Source organism: Theropithecus gelada, chromosome 20 (assembly GCF_003255815.1).
Source record: "Theropithecus gelada isolate Dixy chromosome 20, Tgel_1.0, whole genome shotgun sequence".
NCBI classification, from domain to species: domain Eukaryota; kingdom Metazoa; phylum Chordata; class Mammalia; order Primates; family Cercopithecidae; genus Theropithecus; species Theropithecus gelada.
Window position 1 is genome coordinate 39519709 of NC_037688.1, and position 16306 is coordinate 39536014.

Below are 16306 nucleotides of genomic sequence, written 5' to 3' on the forward strand. Positions count from 1 at the left end.
TTCAGCCATTATCACTTTGATGATGCCCTCATCCAAGCCCTTTTCTCACATTTTGCAGCAGACCTCACACGGCATATCACGTCCTCTGCCAGTGTTGTAATTTAGTACCTGGCTACGTGACTGCTACCCTGCTATGTCCGGATCAAACCTGTGAAGTCCCCGTGGTTACAGCATTCTTAAGTAAAAATAGAAAGCACTTGCCAATAATAAAAAAGGAAATTGAGAAGCCTGCCGACTTATCAGTGGCTGTCCCTATGATCCAGTAAGACACTGAAGGATTGTTCTGCTGGATTTTACACGGTGTGGGCATGGGGGGAGCAAGTGATGAGCATTCTGTGACGATGTTTGTGTAGGAGCTCGGAGATCTTGCAGTTTATTCTCATTGTCAGCTGCTGGCGAGAGGAGAGTCCATAGTGGAGAAGTTAGCAGATAGAATCACTGGTTACGTCTTCTCCCTCTTTCCTTCTTTCGCTCTTTCCCTCTTTCGCTCTTTCCCTCTTTCGCTCTTTCCCTCTTTCGCTCTTTCGCTCTTTCCCTCTTTCGCTCTTTCCCTCTTTCGCTCTTTCCTTCTTTCGCTCTTTCCCTCTTTCGCTCTTTCCCTCTTTCGCTCTTTCCCTCCTTCCCTCTCTCTCACTTTCTCTCTTTCTCTCTTTCTCTCTCTCTCTCTCTCTCTTTCTTTCTTTCTTTCTTTCTTTCTTTCTTTCTTTCTTTCTTTCTTTCTTTCTTTCTTTCTTTCTTTTTCTTTCTTTCTTTCGTTTTTGAGACAGGGTCTCACTTTGTCACCTAGACAGGAGTGCAGTGGCACATTCATGGCTCACTGTAGCCTCGAACTCCCTGGCTCAGATGACCCTCCCACCTCAGCCTCCAGAGTACCTGGGACCAAAGGCGGGTGCCACCATGCAGGCTAATTTTCATATTTTTTGTAGAGACAGTTTCACTATGTTACCCAGGCTAGTCTTGAACTCCTGGGCTCAAGTGATCTACCTGCCCTGGCCTCCCGAAGTGCTGGGATTACAGACATGAGCCACTGTGCCTGAGCTAGCTTTTCTATTAATGAGATTTTACTGTTGGCCTTCCAGAACCAAATGGTTCCTACAGCCTAAGTACCACTGAGTGTGTAAGACCAGCTTCAGTTTTGAAAGGGCGTGTGCCTACAGCCATGTGGGAAAACTCCATTCCTCTCCCTGCCTTTCTTAGTGCCCCGGCCCCTGCTTCTGTGACCCCCTCCCCCTAGCATGGCCCCTTCTCTTGTCCAGCTAGTAACTTCTCCTGGGGCCCAACTCAAAGATGACGTTTCCCTGTAGCCTTTTAGCTATCAGAGAAAATTTGTTGATCTCTTATTTTAGTCACTCATCCAGTAAATGTGTGTATGACCCAAGAGGGCACAATGGTTAATGATATAGATGTTTCTCCTGACCTCACTGGCCCTTTGCTGGGGTGGGAAGGTTCCGGGATGTTGTCCACAGTGACACAAGGCCCAGTCCAACCCCTGTCCCTTGGTTATGTAGAATCTGACCACATAACCCTCCATGGTAATGCCAAACATAAATTAACTGCTATCTCCATGGTGCACCCATAGCATCTAGAATATTCTCTGATTGCTGAAATCTCATTTATTGTGTGTACATTTGCACGTGTAGTGTGGGATGCTGGAGATTTACCAAGATGGGCCTGGGTTGAAATTCTGGCTCCTGGACTTGTTAGGAGAAAAGTCCTTGCCTCCCTGGGCTTATTTCTTGTTTCTGAAACGGCTTATTTTACTACCTGATGGGATCGGCGGGAGGAGCGACTGAGACTGTGACCATCTTGCCCCAGCGCATGGAGCCCATGTTAATTTCCTGGGGCCACTGTAGCAAGTACTGCAACTTGTGGCTTAAAAACAACAGAAGTTTATTCCCTCACTGTACTGGAGGTTAAAAGTCCAGAATCAAGGTGTTGGCAGGGCCACACCACCCCGGAAGGCTCCAGGGAAGGATGTCTTCCAGGCCTCTTTTGTGGCTTCTGGTGGCTGCCAGCGGTGCTTCAGGCGTTCCTCGGGGTGTGGGCGCCTCCCGGCTGCTGGTGGCCTGCCAGCAATCCTGCAAGTGTTCCTCGGCGTGTAGACGCCATCGCTCCTTGGCTTGTAGATGGCGTTGTGCCAGTCTCTGCCTCCATCATCACATGGCCTCCTTTTCTCTGTGCGTTTCTCTGTCTCCAAATCTCTCTCTTGTAAGAAGCCAGTCACAGGAGGTAGCAGGGTAGCAGTCACGTAGCCACCCTAGCCCAGCATGGCCTCATCTTAACTTGATTGCACCTTGCGAAGACCCTAATTGCAAAGAAGGTCATGCTCATGGGTACTGGGTGTTAGGACTTGGACACGTATTCCCGGGGACACCATCCTACATATAATACTAACTATAACTTCTAACTTTAGAACATCTTCCTTGACCACCTCTGCCCCATACCCCCAACTAAAGCCCCATTTCTCTACCCCCTTTAAAGTAACCCACTCCAAGAGCTGTCTATGCTTCCCTTCTTCCGGCTGTCTCTGGAGTCTATTCCCATCTTGTTTCCGTCCCTACCTCCTAGATCACTTCATCTTGGCCCGTCACCTGTCGCCTCCCTGTGTTGTGAATCCAGAAGTCTGCCCCGTGGTCTTTATCTTGTCCACTCAGCAGCGCGTGTCAAAGCTGGTCACTCGCTCCTTGATGTTGTAACTCGCCTTTGGGATGCCACACCGTCTTCCTTCTGTTGCCTCGCTGCTTGTTCTCTTGCAGCGTTTGTGGCTCTTGGCTTTCAGTTGTTCTTTTTCGTTCCCTGTCCTGCTCTACATCCCAGGGGCCGCCGATTCCTGCAAACACGTTGCTTTAACAAGCAGAGTGTCCAGGCAGGGAGCTGCAGGGTCTGGCGGAGGAGAAGCAAGGTCTTTCCTGATTCTGGGAAGCATCTGTGCTGTGGTGGTGCCTCTGCCATTGTCTGAGCTCCCTGAGTCGGGGAATGCAGTGCGGGCTGTTTCTGTGCTTCGTTGAAAGGAATGTAAAGGAATGACAGGGCTGAAGAACTGCATGTGGTGGTCAGTGAGGGGGGCCACACGCTGGGCTCCCTCCAGATGTCAATAAGCTGCGTGTGGGGCTTTGAGCTTGGAAGAGTTCTAACCCCCGATGCCTTGAGCACCAGGCTGATCTGGCGACCTAAGCAGTAAATGAGTTCAAATAGCAGCACGCCCTGTCTCAAATCTGCACCACCACCCCTTTTTAAAAAGAAATACCTATGCTGTAAATTACACATAAACAAAAGGAAGTACTTCTCAGTTTGTGTAAAAAGGCTAAGTTTGTGGCTCTTAACATTTTGGTGGGACCTACTCCTTTGAGATGCTGATTATGTTTCCTGAAGAAACACACACCCGCACAAACTGCTGTGGACTCTCTGATGCTTCCCAGAGGCCTGCGATTCCCTTTCTAGAATGCTGGTGTTCCCCATGATGTCCTGGGCTGCAAGGAGTTCAGCAAGAGGACCCTGGATCATCTGCGGCAGGACGTGTTTTATGTCATTAGCATTGATCATGTGCTAGTGGATACATTTCCATTTCTGCGGGGGTTATTCAAGTGCTTATCCAGTCGCAGTGTCATTGAAGACTGTTGAAGCAAGGCTACCTGGGCAGCAATGGACAAGATGTGGCTGTGCAGGGTGCCCGTGTACAGTGCACAGAAAATGGGCTGGTGCAAGTAGAAGCTGGAGGGAGGGGTGCTCCATGGCGCCCCCCCTTGGTGGAGGAGCCTTTTCATCATGCAACAGTTGGCATGGCAGTGGGCTGTGAAGAGAAGAGCTGAAGCAGTTCAATATTTCTTTCGTCCTCTTGCCTTCGAAGATTAGAAGTGCATCTTTGAAATATTAAAGATTGGAAATGTTGCCTGTAATCCTAGCTACTCAGGAGGCTCAGGAGGGAGGATCTCTTGAGGCCAGGAGTTCAAGGCCAGTCTGGGCAACATAGTAAGACCCCCATCTCTACAAAAAGAAAAAACATTGGCTGGGCATGGTGGCACGCGCCTGTAGTCCCAGCTCCTCAGGAAGCTGATACAGGAAGATCATGTGAGCCCGGGAGAGTGAGGCTGCAGTGAACTACGATTGTGCCACTGCACTCCAGCCTGGGTAACAGTGAGACCCCATCTCTAAAGAAACCTGGCAGTGAGGGTGTGGAAAAAGGAATGTGTACCCCAGTGGAGGTGCCCATCTCAACTGTTTTGAGAGCACCTTGGCAGAATTGATCAAAGCCAGTGTGCCTACAACGTGCTGTGTCTAGGTGCTTTTCCTTCTAGGACTCTACTCTGTGGAAAAACTGGCACACGTGGGCAAAGATACGGAAATGTGCACACAGGGACACTTAAAAAAAAAATACTAGATGTAACAAAAATTGAGTGACATGCGTATTATGGAATACAATGGTTTTTCAAAGAAAGGAAACAGGGTTATTTGAGGTTGAAGAGTAATATGTAAAGCTTGAAACACAGCAAAAAATTGTGAGATGTATGTAAATGATATAACATAATATGATACAATTAAATGAATATCCCTAAAACAAATTCTAGAAGGAAACCTATGAAATTCTTAAGGGTGATTGCTTCTTGGGAATAAGACTGTGGAGGGGATGAGGAGGGCTTCTACTTTTTGCTTCTTAAGTTTCTGTCATATTTGAATATTTACAACTAACACCAATTAAAATGATATTTTTAATGATCTTGTTGCATCTGACAAAATGATGCTTTTTTAACAACAAAAAAAATCTTTCCGTTTTTGCGTTAAGTGACTTGTCTAAGGTTCTTTGTGTGTGCTTTCCATTTCAGATTCTCGATGAATTCAAAAAGGATTCGTCCGTGTTCATCCTGGGGTGAGGCAGCCCTTGCGTGTTGTTCGGGGCGGCTGTGCTGGACCTCAGTGCCTGGTGCCCAGCCGGCCTCCAGGAGGGGATCCCTGTGTGTGCAGGCGCTGACCTCCAGAGGGACGGGGGTACCCTGCTGGGGAATTGGCCATCCCACGCTTGTGGTGTGGATAGACATGAGCAGTAGCAACAGGAGGGTGTGGAGCGCTGGGAGGATGGTCTAGAAGGTTCTGTAGAAAGGCCTGTGTGCCTCAGAGCCTTCTTTCCCAGAATGTGCCTCATGAGATGTGACAGGTTAATAGTTTTTTTTTTTTTAATTACAAAAACGAATGTTAATGATCAAATAAGTGAAAAATTCCTTGTTAAACAGGTTTAACAGAATTAAAATGAGTTCAAGTGTATAAACTGCTTCACATGGTGTTTGGCACCCATGAGGGGCTCATAAATAGTAATATTATTACTAAAAAGTCAGTGTTGCAGGACTTATCAGGACATTTACCGTGCTTCATGATTACCCAAGTGGGGAATTCCTGAGATGTTTTGTGTTTCCCCAGCCTATCTGACTGGGAGAAGTGTTGGCCCTGGAATTAAATGGTCTGGGGTACATTGATCCAGTCCTTATTGGTGAGCAACTTTTCCCTCTGTCACTTCTGAAATCAGAAACTCTAAGACTCCAAAGTATAAATAAAATGAATCCCATATATATAATTTATATATTATTTATATTCATATATATTTACATATATGAATATATATTTAAAAATATATATTTATATTCGAGATGGAGCCTCCCTCTGTTGCCTAGGCTGGAGTGCATTGGCGCAATCTCGGCTCACTCCAACCTCCACTTCCCAAGTTCAAGTGATTCTCCTGCCTCATCCTCCGAGTAGCTGGGATTACAAGCATCCACCATGTCCAGCTATTTTTTTTTTTTTTTTTGTATTTTTATTAGAGACGGGGTTTCACCATGTTGGCCAGGCTGGTCTTGACTCCTGACCTCAGGTGATCCACCTGCCTCGGCCTCCCAGAGTGCTGGGATTACAGGAATGTGCCACTGTGCCCAGCCATAATTTCCACATAGTATTTTAATGAAAAGCTTAGTGTTAGACCGTGAGGCTGCCGAGGAAAGGTTAGAAATGTACTCATAATTAAAGACAGCAGACTCCTGGACCCTGAGTGTTTAGTAAAGGGAGAAAGTGCAGGGAACGTTTGATGTCTTAAACTATGTGAAATAGACCTCTTTTCCCCAGGGTCCTGCAAGGGCTCAGGGAAACGTACCCATTTCCCTGGAAGGCCTCAAGTGGCAGAATGTACTCCTCATCCAACCTGGATGTGGCTCATGCTGACCCAGTAAGGCCCTGTTTTTCTGGTGACCTGCTGGCCAAGGCGGGAGTCCTGCCTTTATTCGGAGTGTAGTGTTCCCTCCCTGATACCCGACCTCTGCTTGGTCCAGGGATGTGTTTTCCACACTCCAGTTAATTGTGCCCGGATAGCCTGGAGTCTGGGGGGCCTCATCTGGTCCCCACTCCAGAGCCCTCAATGACCCAGGGAACTCTGGATCATGGCTTCTGAGGAGGCGCTTGGGTCTGGCTCCTTTCCTTTCTCCAACACCAGCTCTCCCTATAAGGGTGGGTAGCGTGTCCAGCCCTGTCTGGGCATTGGGTAGGCACGCTCATGTCCCTGTGTTCCCCACACCTTTCACTCTGCAATCCCTCCCTCCAGCCTGCGTTCCCTCTCTCCTAGCCCTCTTCCTCTTTTCCCCTCCCTTCTCTTTTCCTCGAGGCCGCTGCATCTATGGTTTCCTTGCATGGCACTCTCTGCACCTCCTTCTGGCTCACCCCACCTCCTTCTCTGGAACTCACGTAGGTGCTTTTTCCTCAGGAAAGCCCCTCTGGCCCTCCAGGTCTGGGTTTGGGGCCCTCTCAGCGGTTCCCACTCTGCCTCTCCCCTCCCACCCTCATCTCTTGCTACACCGTATCCCAAATGCCTGGTTCGCTTGTCTTCCCCATGGCCACACTGTGAACTGCTCCTCAGACTCTGGAGCTACACCGTATCCCAAATGCCTGGTTCACTTGTCTTCCCCATGGCCACACTGTGAACTGCTCCTCAGACTCTGGAGCTACACCATATCCCAAATGCCTGGTTCGCTTGTCTTCCCCGTGGCCACACTGTGAACTGCTCCTCAGACTGGAGGGCACCAGAGCTATTTTGGAGTGGCTAGATGCAGACGCCAAGGCCTGCCCCTTGAGATTCTGATGTCAGGGCCCCTCTGAATCCCTGTAGGTGAGGGACATTGTGTCATTCACCTGTGTCTTCCTGTTGGCCAGCCTGGTACCTAACACAGCGCCAGACTCAGTGGGGCGCTCTAGGTGGCAGGCTGCCCCATTGGCTGGCGTCTCCTCTCGACTCCTCTGTTGAATGTGCCTGTCTCTAACCGCACCCCTTTTCCCCGAGGACAGGAACACAGACAGGCCGGATGCCTCCGCTGTTTACCTGCATGACTTCCAGAGGTTTCTCATACATGAACAGCAGGTGAGAAAGCACAAGGTGTGTGGGTGACTGGGGGAGGTGGCGGGATGCTGCCGGGGACTGGTCTCACGCTTCTGCCACTTGTACTCACCTGGCCACCTGTGCTCACCTGGCTACCTGTCTTCATGGAATGACTGCAGTCTCCCAGATGCCAGATACTTCAGATTGTTGTCTGATGCCACTGAGACTCTGGATGAGAAGAGCTTCATGTCGGGCCTCTTTTCAAGACACACATTGAGGATGGGAAGAGTGAGAAGATTCCAGGACAGGGCAGGAGGGGTGAGGGCCTGAGGAAGGGGCTGCCCTCACCTGGCTGGCGTCAGCTTTTCTGGCATCATATCAGGTGTCACTGCCTGGGAAGCCTTCCTTGATTGATGGGAGGATGGGACCAGATTTATCAAGCCTGCCAGGTCTCCTGGGAGATAAACTAGCCCAGCTGTCCTTAAACAGATGATGCCTGGGACAGTCTCCCTGGACAGGGTTTGCCTGTGGGCCTTGAGCCCAGCTATAGACTCAAGGGGGGTTTGTGTTGTGCATTGGTCTTCCACTGCTGTGACGATGCCCCCAGAGGACACTGGGCAGTGTCCAGAGACATGGGTGGGTGTCACAGCTGGAGGCTGCTGCCGGCATCTAGCAGGTCAAGGCCAGGGATGCTGCTACATACCCCACATTGCCCAGGGCAGTCCCCCTCCTCCCCACAACAAAGAAGTATTTAGGGCCTGGTAGGGTGGCTCACGCCTATAATCCCAGCACTTTGGGAGGCCGAGGCGGGCAGATTACTTGAGGCCAGGAGTTCGAGACCTACCTGGCCAACATGGCGAAACCCCATCTCTACTAAAAATACAAAAATTAGCTGGGCATTGTGGTGGGTGCCTGTAATCTCAGCTACTCGGGAGGCTGAGGCAGGAGAATCACTTGAACCTGGGAGGCAGAAGTTGCAGTCAGCCGAGACTGCACCACTGCACTGCAGCCTGGGCAACAGAGCAAGACTCTGTCTCAAAAAACAGAAAACAAAACCACCCCCCCACCAAAAACAAAACAAAACAAAAAAAACCAAAGAGATATTCAGCCCCAAGTGCCTATAGTGCTGAGGACAAGAAACTGTGAGAGTGAGATCAACTTGAAATCTTCTTACCAGCTGCACAGCCATGGACAGGTGGTTTACCCTTTCTGTGCCCCAGTTTCCTCTTCTTTAAGTGGGATTGAGAGCATCTACCTCTGAGAATTGTGGGGATCAGAGACAATTATATGGATCTGTGTGTGTGTGTGTACGTGTATGCATGCCTATTCACATATAAATTAAAAATTTTGTATCATTGGAGTTCCATTTTTTTCTTTTGATTCAGTTTTTAAAAAATAGACTATATTTTAGAGCAGTTTTAGGATTGAAGCAAAATTAAGTTCATTTACTTAAAAAACCTCTTGTCTTGCAGAACATTTCAAATATACACAAAAGCAGACAGATGGTTTAATGAACCACCATGTATCATCACTCAGATTAAAAATTATGAGCATTTTGCCAATTTTTCTTTTCATTTGAGACAAGGTCCCACTCACCCTGTTGCCCGGGCTGGAGTGCAGTGACATAATAACAGCTCACTGCAGCCTCAACCTCCTGGGCTTAAGCGATCCTCCTGCCTCAGCCTACTCAATAGCTGGGACTACAGGTATGTGTCACCATGCCCGACAATTTTTTTTTTTTTTTTGAGATAGAATCTTGCTCTGTTACCTAGGCTGGAGTACAATGGCTCGATCTTGGCCCACTGCAACCTCCGCCTCCCATGTTCAAAGGATTCTCCTTCCTCAACTTCCCAAGTAGCTGGGATTACAGGTCTGCCACACACCTGTATTTTTGTATTTTTAATAGAGTCGGGGTTTCACAATGATGGTCAGCCTGGTATTGAACTCCTGGCCTCAGGTGATCCACCTGCCTTGGCCTCCCAAAGTGCTGGGATTACAGGTGTGAGCCACCAGGCCCAGCCCCGACCAATTTTTGTATCTTTAGTAGAAACGGTTTTGCCATGTCGCTCAGGCTGGTCTCCAACTCCTGGACTCAAGTGACTCACCTGTCTCAGTCCCCAAATTGCTGGGATTACACACATGAGGCACTGTGCCAGGCCCACTTTGCCAGTTTTATTTCATCCATTTCTAAGTCCACACACGTGTCTCCCTACCCTTCCCCTTTCTTCATTTCTTTTCTGAAGAATTCTAAAGCAACCCCCAGACTTTGCGTCATTTTGTTTGTAAATACTTCCATATGTTTCTCTCATGGATAGGACTTTTTTTTCCTTTTTTCTTTTCTTTTTTGAGACAGAGTCTTGCTCTGTCGCCCAGGCTGGAGTGCAGTGGTGCAATCTCGGCTTACTGCAAGCTCTGCCTCCTGGGTTCACGGCATTCTCCTGCCTCAGCCTCCCGAGTAGCTGGGACTACAGGCACCCGCCACCATGCCTGGCTAATTTTTTGTATTGTTAGTAGAGACGGGGTTTCACCGTGTTGGCCAGGATGGTCACGATCTCCTGACCTTGTGATCCACCCACCTCAGCCTCCCAAAGTGCTGGGATTATAGGCATGAGCCACCGTGCCCGGCTGACTTTTTGTTTTTTTAAAAAATATAGCCATAACACTCCTATTACAGCTTGTGCAATTAGCAGTAATTTTTAAATGGCATCCAATACCCAGCCTGTGTTTGGCTTTCACTGATGGAAGAGACACTTAAGAGTAGGGAAGATGTGTTTTACACAAGGCCAGCCACACTGAGGGCTCAGGGAAGGGTCGTAGCTACCCTAGTAGACTGATAAATGGTGAATGAGAATGTTGATGCATGTTGTAGGCATCATGCCTTCCCAGTGCCGGGGTTGAATGACAGTGATCAAAAGAAGGCTTATTTGCCCAACCTGAGACTAAATCTGAGGGAGGAGGTAAAATGAAGGTAATACATTAATTTTATTGGGCACAGTCACATGTTAGGTGTGTGCTGGTGCTAGAGTGAAGCAGAGAAATTCAAGCACTTTTTTCCTGTCATGATTTTCCTTCCACTAAATTATTCAGTTTAGTAGGAAACGATTAAAGTTAAATTGGTTAAATTCTTGGGGACAAGTAGCCTCGCCTCCTAGAATTTACCACCTGGTAGGGAGACTTGGGTATATAGATTTAGCCCCACCTAGTGGTGGTTGACTTTATTACATGCTTTCCCCAAACAGGGCCCTTTGCTGGGCTGCCCTTAGAGATCAGGGATTTGCGGCCAGGGGAAAGTAGGAGCTCGCTCTCTCTGCATCTGTGGAGTTAGGACCCGACCAGCCATGAGCATCCATGTGATGTTTGTTGGTCACACAGATGCTCGTATGGAATAATCACTGCAGCACTTTGTGTGCAAATTAGTATGACTTTTCTAGAAAACACTTTGGCTGTATGCAATGAAAAGAAAGCTTTAAAACTAGATTCTATATCTTGAGTAAATTGTTGCCCTCCCGCACACTTATCCTAAGGAAATAATGGCAGCATTTTTAATAGAAATGAAAACTTGAAATGTCTTTAGAAGATTGGCTCAGCACGCCATAGTGCAGCTCTGGGATGGACGGGTGATGGGATAGCAAGGGAGTTAAAAGTATGTTTCCAGAATCAGTGTTTCTGGGTTCAGTCTGAGGCTCATGTCTGGGAACACTAAGTTAACGACTAGAAGCCTAGTTGTATAGGTTGTGTACATTTTGGCCCATGTGAAGCAGGCCTCTGTTTCCCCATTTATATGACATGGAGAATAACCTGTGCCTCCTGGGGTGGTGGTAAGTTCACGATGAGCCACTATGTGGGGCCTGGTGTAGAGTCAGTGCCCAGTGTTGACGGCCATCACCATTTATTTTTATTTTCATCATTATTCTTTGCCATTTTCACTATTATAGGTGTCTAGTGCAATACCCCACACCAAGTAGATGCATTTTACAACCCCTAGAATATTGATATTTCAATCTCCTTTAGGCAGAAGATTTCTTTCTTTGCAGTCAGTCCAGTGCCAGGTTGTATTAGCTAAGTACCCATGCATTTTGATAAATGTAAAAACTTTGTAGGGGGCAGGGAGGAGGATACCTCCAGCCTCTTTGGGACATCTTGGTCAGGCAAAGTATTTTAATAAAATATCCCACAATTTGGGTTTCATGTTGTAGTATTCAAAGATTCTGACACTCCTGTTATTCAAAAGAGCTCGCAGTTTCCCAGCTTCCTGGCTGTTTTGGGCTCCTGATCCAGGTAAATTTGCAAGAGTCAACAGCTGTTCATTTTTGTCTTACACCCATGCATGTCACAAGCCTCCTGGTCACCACCTCATTTGCGTCTGTTCTTCTATTTTTCATTCTTTCAGACATCCTCATCCAGCCCTTCCCATCGAACCACACACACATCTGGTAGCATATTTGCTCCTGTTAGTCATAAAGATAAAGGTTTTAGAATATTTGAAGTGAAGAAAGCATTGATCAATGTTGAATTTACATGACATATTTCATGCTCTTTTCCTATGAATATTTGGCATTTCAGGGCATGGAGAGGAAAGCAATAGTTACTTCATATTATACATTCTTTTAGAAAAGGATTTCTAGAATGTCTAGGACTGTGCAGCAGCTGCTTTGGAACTGGTCATGTATATTTCAGACGTTATCAGTGTTTTAGCAGCCCTGTTTGCCTATTCTCTTGGAAAGAGGGCATATGATTACATTCCATGTCAGTTTAGCTATTTGGAGCTGAGACTCTGCAATTTACAAGCTATGTGGGCTTGGGATCATGAGGTATTGTTCCTGGGCCTCTTCCCTTGTCTCTAAAATGACAATGGCAGTAAATGACTTTGCGGAGTTATGTGGACTAAGTGATATGACCATAGGAGAAAGATAGATGCTTGTTTGCACAAGCTGCCATGGTCAGAGCACTTTCTTTTTTTTGAGACAGAGTTTCACTCTGTTGCCCAGGCTGGTGTGCAATGGTACAACCTTGGCTCACTACAACCTCTGCCTCTCCGGTTCAAGCAATTCTCCTGCCTCAGCCTCCTGAGTAGCTGGGATTACAGCGCCTGCCACCACGCCCAGCTGATTAAAAAAAAAATTTTTTTTTTTTTGTATTTTAGTAGAGATGAGGTTTCACTATGTTGGCCAGGCTGGTCTTGAACTCCTGAGCTCAGGCAATCCACCCGCCTCGGCCTCCCAAAGTGGGTCTGAGCACTTTCTATGCACCAGGTGCTGCGTTAGGCACATAACCTAATAAGATTTCATACAATGCTTCATACAGTATCCATTTCATACAGTGCTTCACAGAAACTGTGTGGTAGATACTCTTACTCCCGCTTCGTGGATGCGGAGGCACAGAGACGGTATGTAACTTGCCGAAGGTCACCTAGGTAGAATGAGAGGCCAACCCAGGTAAGTGACCTGGAAGGCTGATGTAACTGCCATGCCCCCAGGCTGCTTCATACTAATGTAAAGAGCTATCATAGGGCAGGAACTGGCAAACCATAACCTATGGGCCAAATACAGCTGACCTTGTTTTTATAAACAAAATTTTGTTGGAATACAGCCATGCCCATTTGCCCGCGGATTATTTGTGGCTGCTTTTGCACCACAGCAGCGGAGTTGAGAGGTTGCGACAGACACCATATGGCTCACAGAGCCCAAAATATTTACTCTCTGGCTCTTTGCAGGGAATCTTTGCTGACCCCTGGCAGAGGGCCATGTGCAGAATGAGGCCTCAACATGTGGTGCTCGATTGCAACATGTGATTTCGGAATTGGTTGACATGTCAGTCTTTGATCGCGACTGTCTGGACCCTGGGAAACGAAGAATTTTATCAGTACTCATTCTGGTGATCTCTTGTTCTGTTTCTCATTTTAAGGAGCATTGGGCTCAGGATCTGAGCAAAGTCCGTGAGCGGATGACAAAGTTCATCGATGACACCATGCGCGAAACTGCTGAGCCTTTCTTGTTTGTGGATGAGGTGAGTAGCTGGGCTTGTTGTCGCGTGGGGGTGACTTTTTGATTGACGTCTGTGCTTTCCGAGGTTTATTTTCTGTTCTCTTTCCTTGGAGAGCTTTGCTGTTTGATGTCCCCTCGACTGACTGGTTATTTGGGAGTGTTTTTCTTTTTTTTTTCTCCCAGGTTCCAGATTACTGTAACTGTTAACTGTCCAGTGGGTTCATTTTGCCTGCTGCCTAGACACAGCCAATTGATCAAGGCAGGGGAATTGAAACAGGGAAAGAGTTGAACTCACGTAGAGCTGGATGAATGGGAGACTCGAGTTTTATTATTACTCAAATCATCCTCCCTTTCAGAGGCTCGAGTTTTGTTTTTTATATCTTTGTTTGCTTGTGTTTTTGTTTCTGAGATGGTGTCTCAGTCTGCCACCCAGCCTGGAGTGCAGTGGTGTGATCTCACCTCACTGCAACCTCCGCCTCCCAGGTTCAAGTGATTCTTGTGCCTCAGCCTCCCTAGTAGCTGGGATTCCAGGCGCCCTCCACCATGCCTGGCTAATTTTTTTGTATTTTTAGTAGAGACAGAGTTTCATTATGTTGGCCAGGCTGGTTTCCAACTCCTGACCTTGTGATCAGCCTGCCTCGGCCTCCCAAAGTGCTGGGCTTATAGGTGTGAGCCACCACACCTGGCCGAGGCTAGGGTTTTTTAAAGATCGTTTGGAGGGCCAGGGAAGGGGTGCTGCTGATTGGTTGGAGATGCAATCCTATGGGTGTGGAAAATAGAGTGCTTCTGGGTGGGGCCACAGGACCAGTGGGCGGTCCAGGTAGAGCCATGCAAACGCCCAAAAAGGCATCTCAAAAGGCCAATCTTAGGTTGAACAAGAGTGATGTTATCTGTAGGAGTACCTGGGGAAGTTGCGAATCTTATAACCTCCAGAAAAATGGCTGGTAACCAATTAGTCTCTACCTTAGCGGAATTCAGGCCCCTCTCATCCTCCTAACCTGGTCTTTGTTTAGCTTTACAAAGGCAATTTAGTTTTGGGGAAGGGCTGTTACTTAAACTATAAACTAAATGTTTTCCAAAATTACTTTGGCCCAAACCCGGGAATAATTAAGGGCAGTTTGGAGGTTAAAGGCAAGATAGAGGTTGGTTAGATCAGGTCTGTTTCGTTGTCATAATTTTCTCGTTGTTCTGATTTTTGCTGAAGCAGTTTCATAGCCTTTTCTTACTCTTCTCTATTGACCGTGTTGCCTGGGTGGGATTACTGATTTTGCCACTAGAGGGCATCTGCCACCAGGGAGAGTTGAACCATTGCAAGCACAGAAACAAAATGCGAAGGTGTCTGGGTGCTTGCAGGTCAGAATGGTTGCCTTTGACCTTGCATAGGGAAGGAGGGGAGTTGAAACTGGGGAGCGCCTGCCCCATATGAGGTCGTTCTCAGGCAGCAGAAAGTAGGCCCAGGTCGCTGAAGCAGTTTTTTTTTTTTTTTTTTTTTTTAAAGGGGCCAGGAATTGTAACTTGAAATTTGCTGCCCTTTCAACATTCTGATATGGATAACACTGTTTCTTCAGCTGGGTAGTGGCTTCACAACTTTTCATGCTACTGTTATGCTTTAAAACGTATATATGAGGCCGAGTGCAGTGACTCACACCTGTAATCCCAGCACTTTGGGAGGCTGAGGCGGGTGGATCGCTTGAGGTTAGGAGTTTGAGACCAGCCTGCCCAACATGGTAAAATTCTGTCTCTACTAAAAATACAAAAATTAGCCTGGTGTGGTGGTGCATGCCTGTTATCCCAGCTACTTGGGAGGCTGAGGCAGGAGAATTGCTTGAACCCAGGAGGTGGAGGTTGCAGTGAGCTGAGATTGTACCACTGCACTGCAGCCTTGGCAACAGAGCAAGACTGTCTGAAAAAACAAAAGGCAACAACAATGTATATATAGTAAGCATGAGCCCTTGCAGTAGCAAATATTTTAGGATAAGCATTACAAAGGAAAATATTGTCTAGGTCCATGGAACAAATATGTCACTGCAGCCCATTGCAGTCTGAGCCTTCGGTATTGAAAACGTGGGTAACTGAGGTCTGGAGACCATCTGCTGGTTTCACGCGTCAGAGCTGTTCTTCCCCTGGGTGGACACGGAACAGAAACAAGCAGACACCATCCCTCCCGTCAACGTGATGATTCAGTCTTCGTGTTTGACTCTTTTAGTTCCTCACGTACCTGTTTTCACGAGAAAACAGCATCTGGGATGAGAAGTATGACGCGGTGGACATGCAGGACATGAACAACCCCCTGTCTCATTACTGGATCTCCTCGTCCCATAACACGTGAGTTTCACATGAACCTGTGATGGGTTGGGCAGCACAGAGCATGTGAGGGTTGAGGCAGGGGTCCAATGTGCTGCTCTGGTGAGCTGTGTTGAGAAGCAGGTGGAGGGTGTAGGGTCGCATTCCTTGGACTAGAATACACAGAAGCTTCTGGAAGGGACGGGGAACACACCTCCCTTTCTCAGTTGACATTGTAATGATAATCTGTTTTCTGTGGCCCTAGTAAAAACAAAAGTAACTTAAAGTGACTTAGTAACTAAACTAACGTAGTAAACTTCGTTTTTCATGATTTGTGCTTCTCACAGTAGCCACACCAAAGCAATTCGGTGACTCATTGAATCGATTCATAGGGACTGTGTACCCTGTGCCTGCTGGGAGCTGGGGATGTGGCTGTGAACAGGTGGCAGCCACGTCCTCATGTGCTGGGAGGAAGGCCTCCATTGAAAGTTAACCCCAGAAGAGGGCTTGCTGATGGTGGGGAGCAGGTGGTAAGGCAAGGAGAAGTGTTTCAGACAGAGGAGCAGCATGTGCCAAGGCCCTGGGGCAGGAGCAAGTGAAAAGAGTCTGCTAAGGCTGGAGTGCAGAATCCAGGAGAGCAGTGTCAGGAGGGGAGGAAGGCAGGTCCTGCTGGAGTGGGATCTTGTAGGTCACC

General features: G+C 47.6%; 1 protein-coding gene across 1 annotated transcript in view; it reads left to right on the forward strand.

The window, feature by feature from the left end:
- Window positions 1-16306, forward strand: part of PLCG2 (phospholipase C gamma 2) — a 184705-nt gene that overhangs the window by 97931 nt on the left and 70468 nt on the right. The window contains exons 8-11 of the mRNA XM_025370127.1: window positions 4821-4864; window positions 7315-7387; window positions 13250-13351; window positions 15536-15654. Of these exons, the coding sequence (XP_025225912.1) occupies window positions 4821-4864; window positions 7315-7387; window positions 13250-13351; window positions 15536-15654 (338 nt within the window). The remainder of the gene's footprint in view (window positions 1-4820; window positions 4865-7314; window positions 7388-13249; window positions 13352-15535; window positions 15655-16306) is intronic.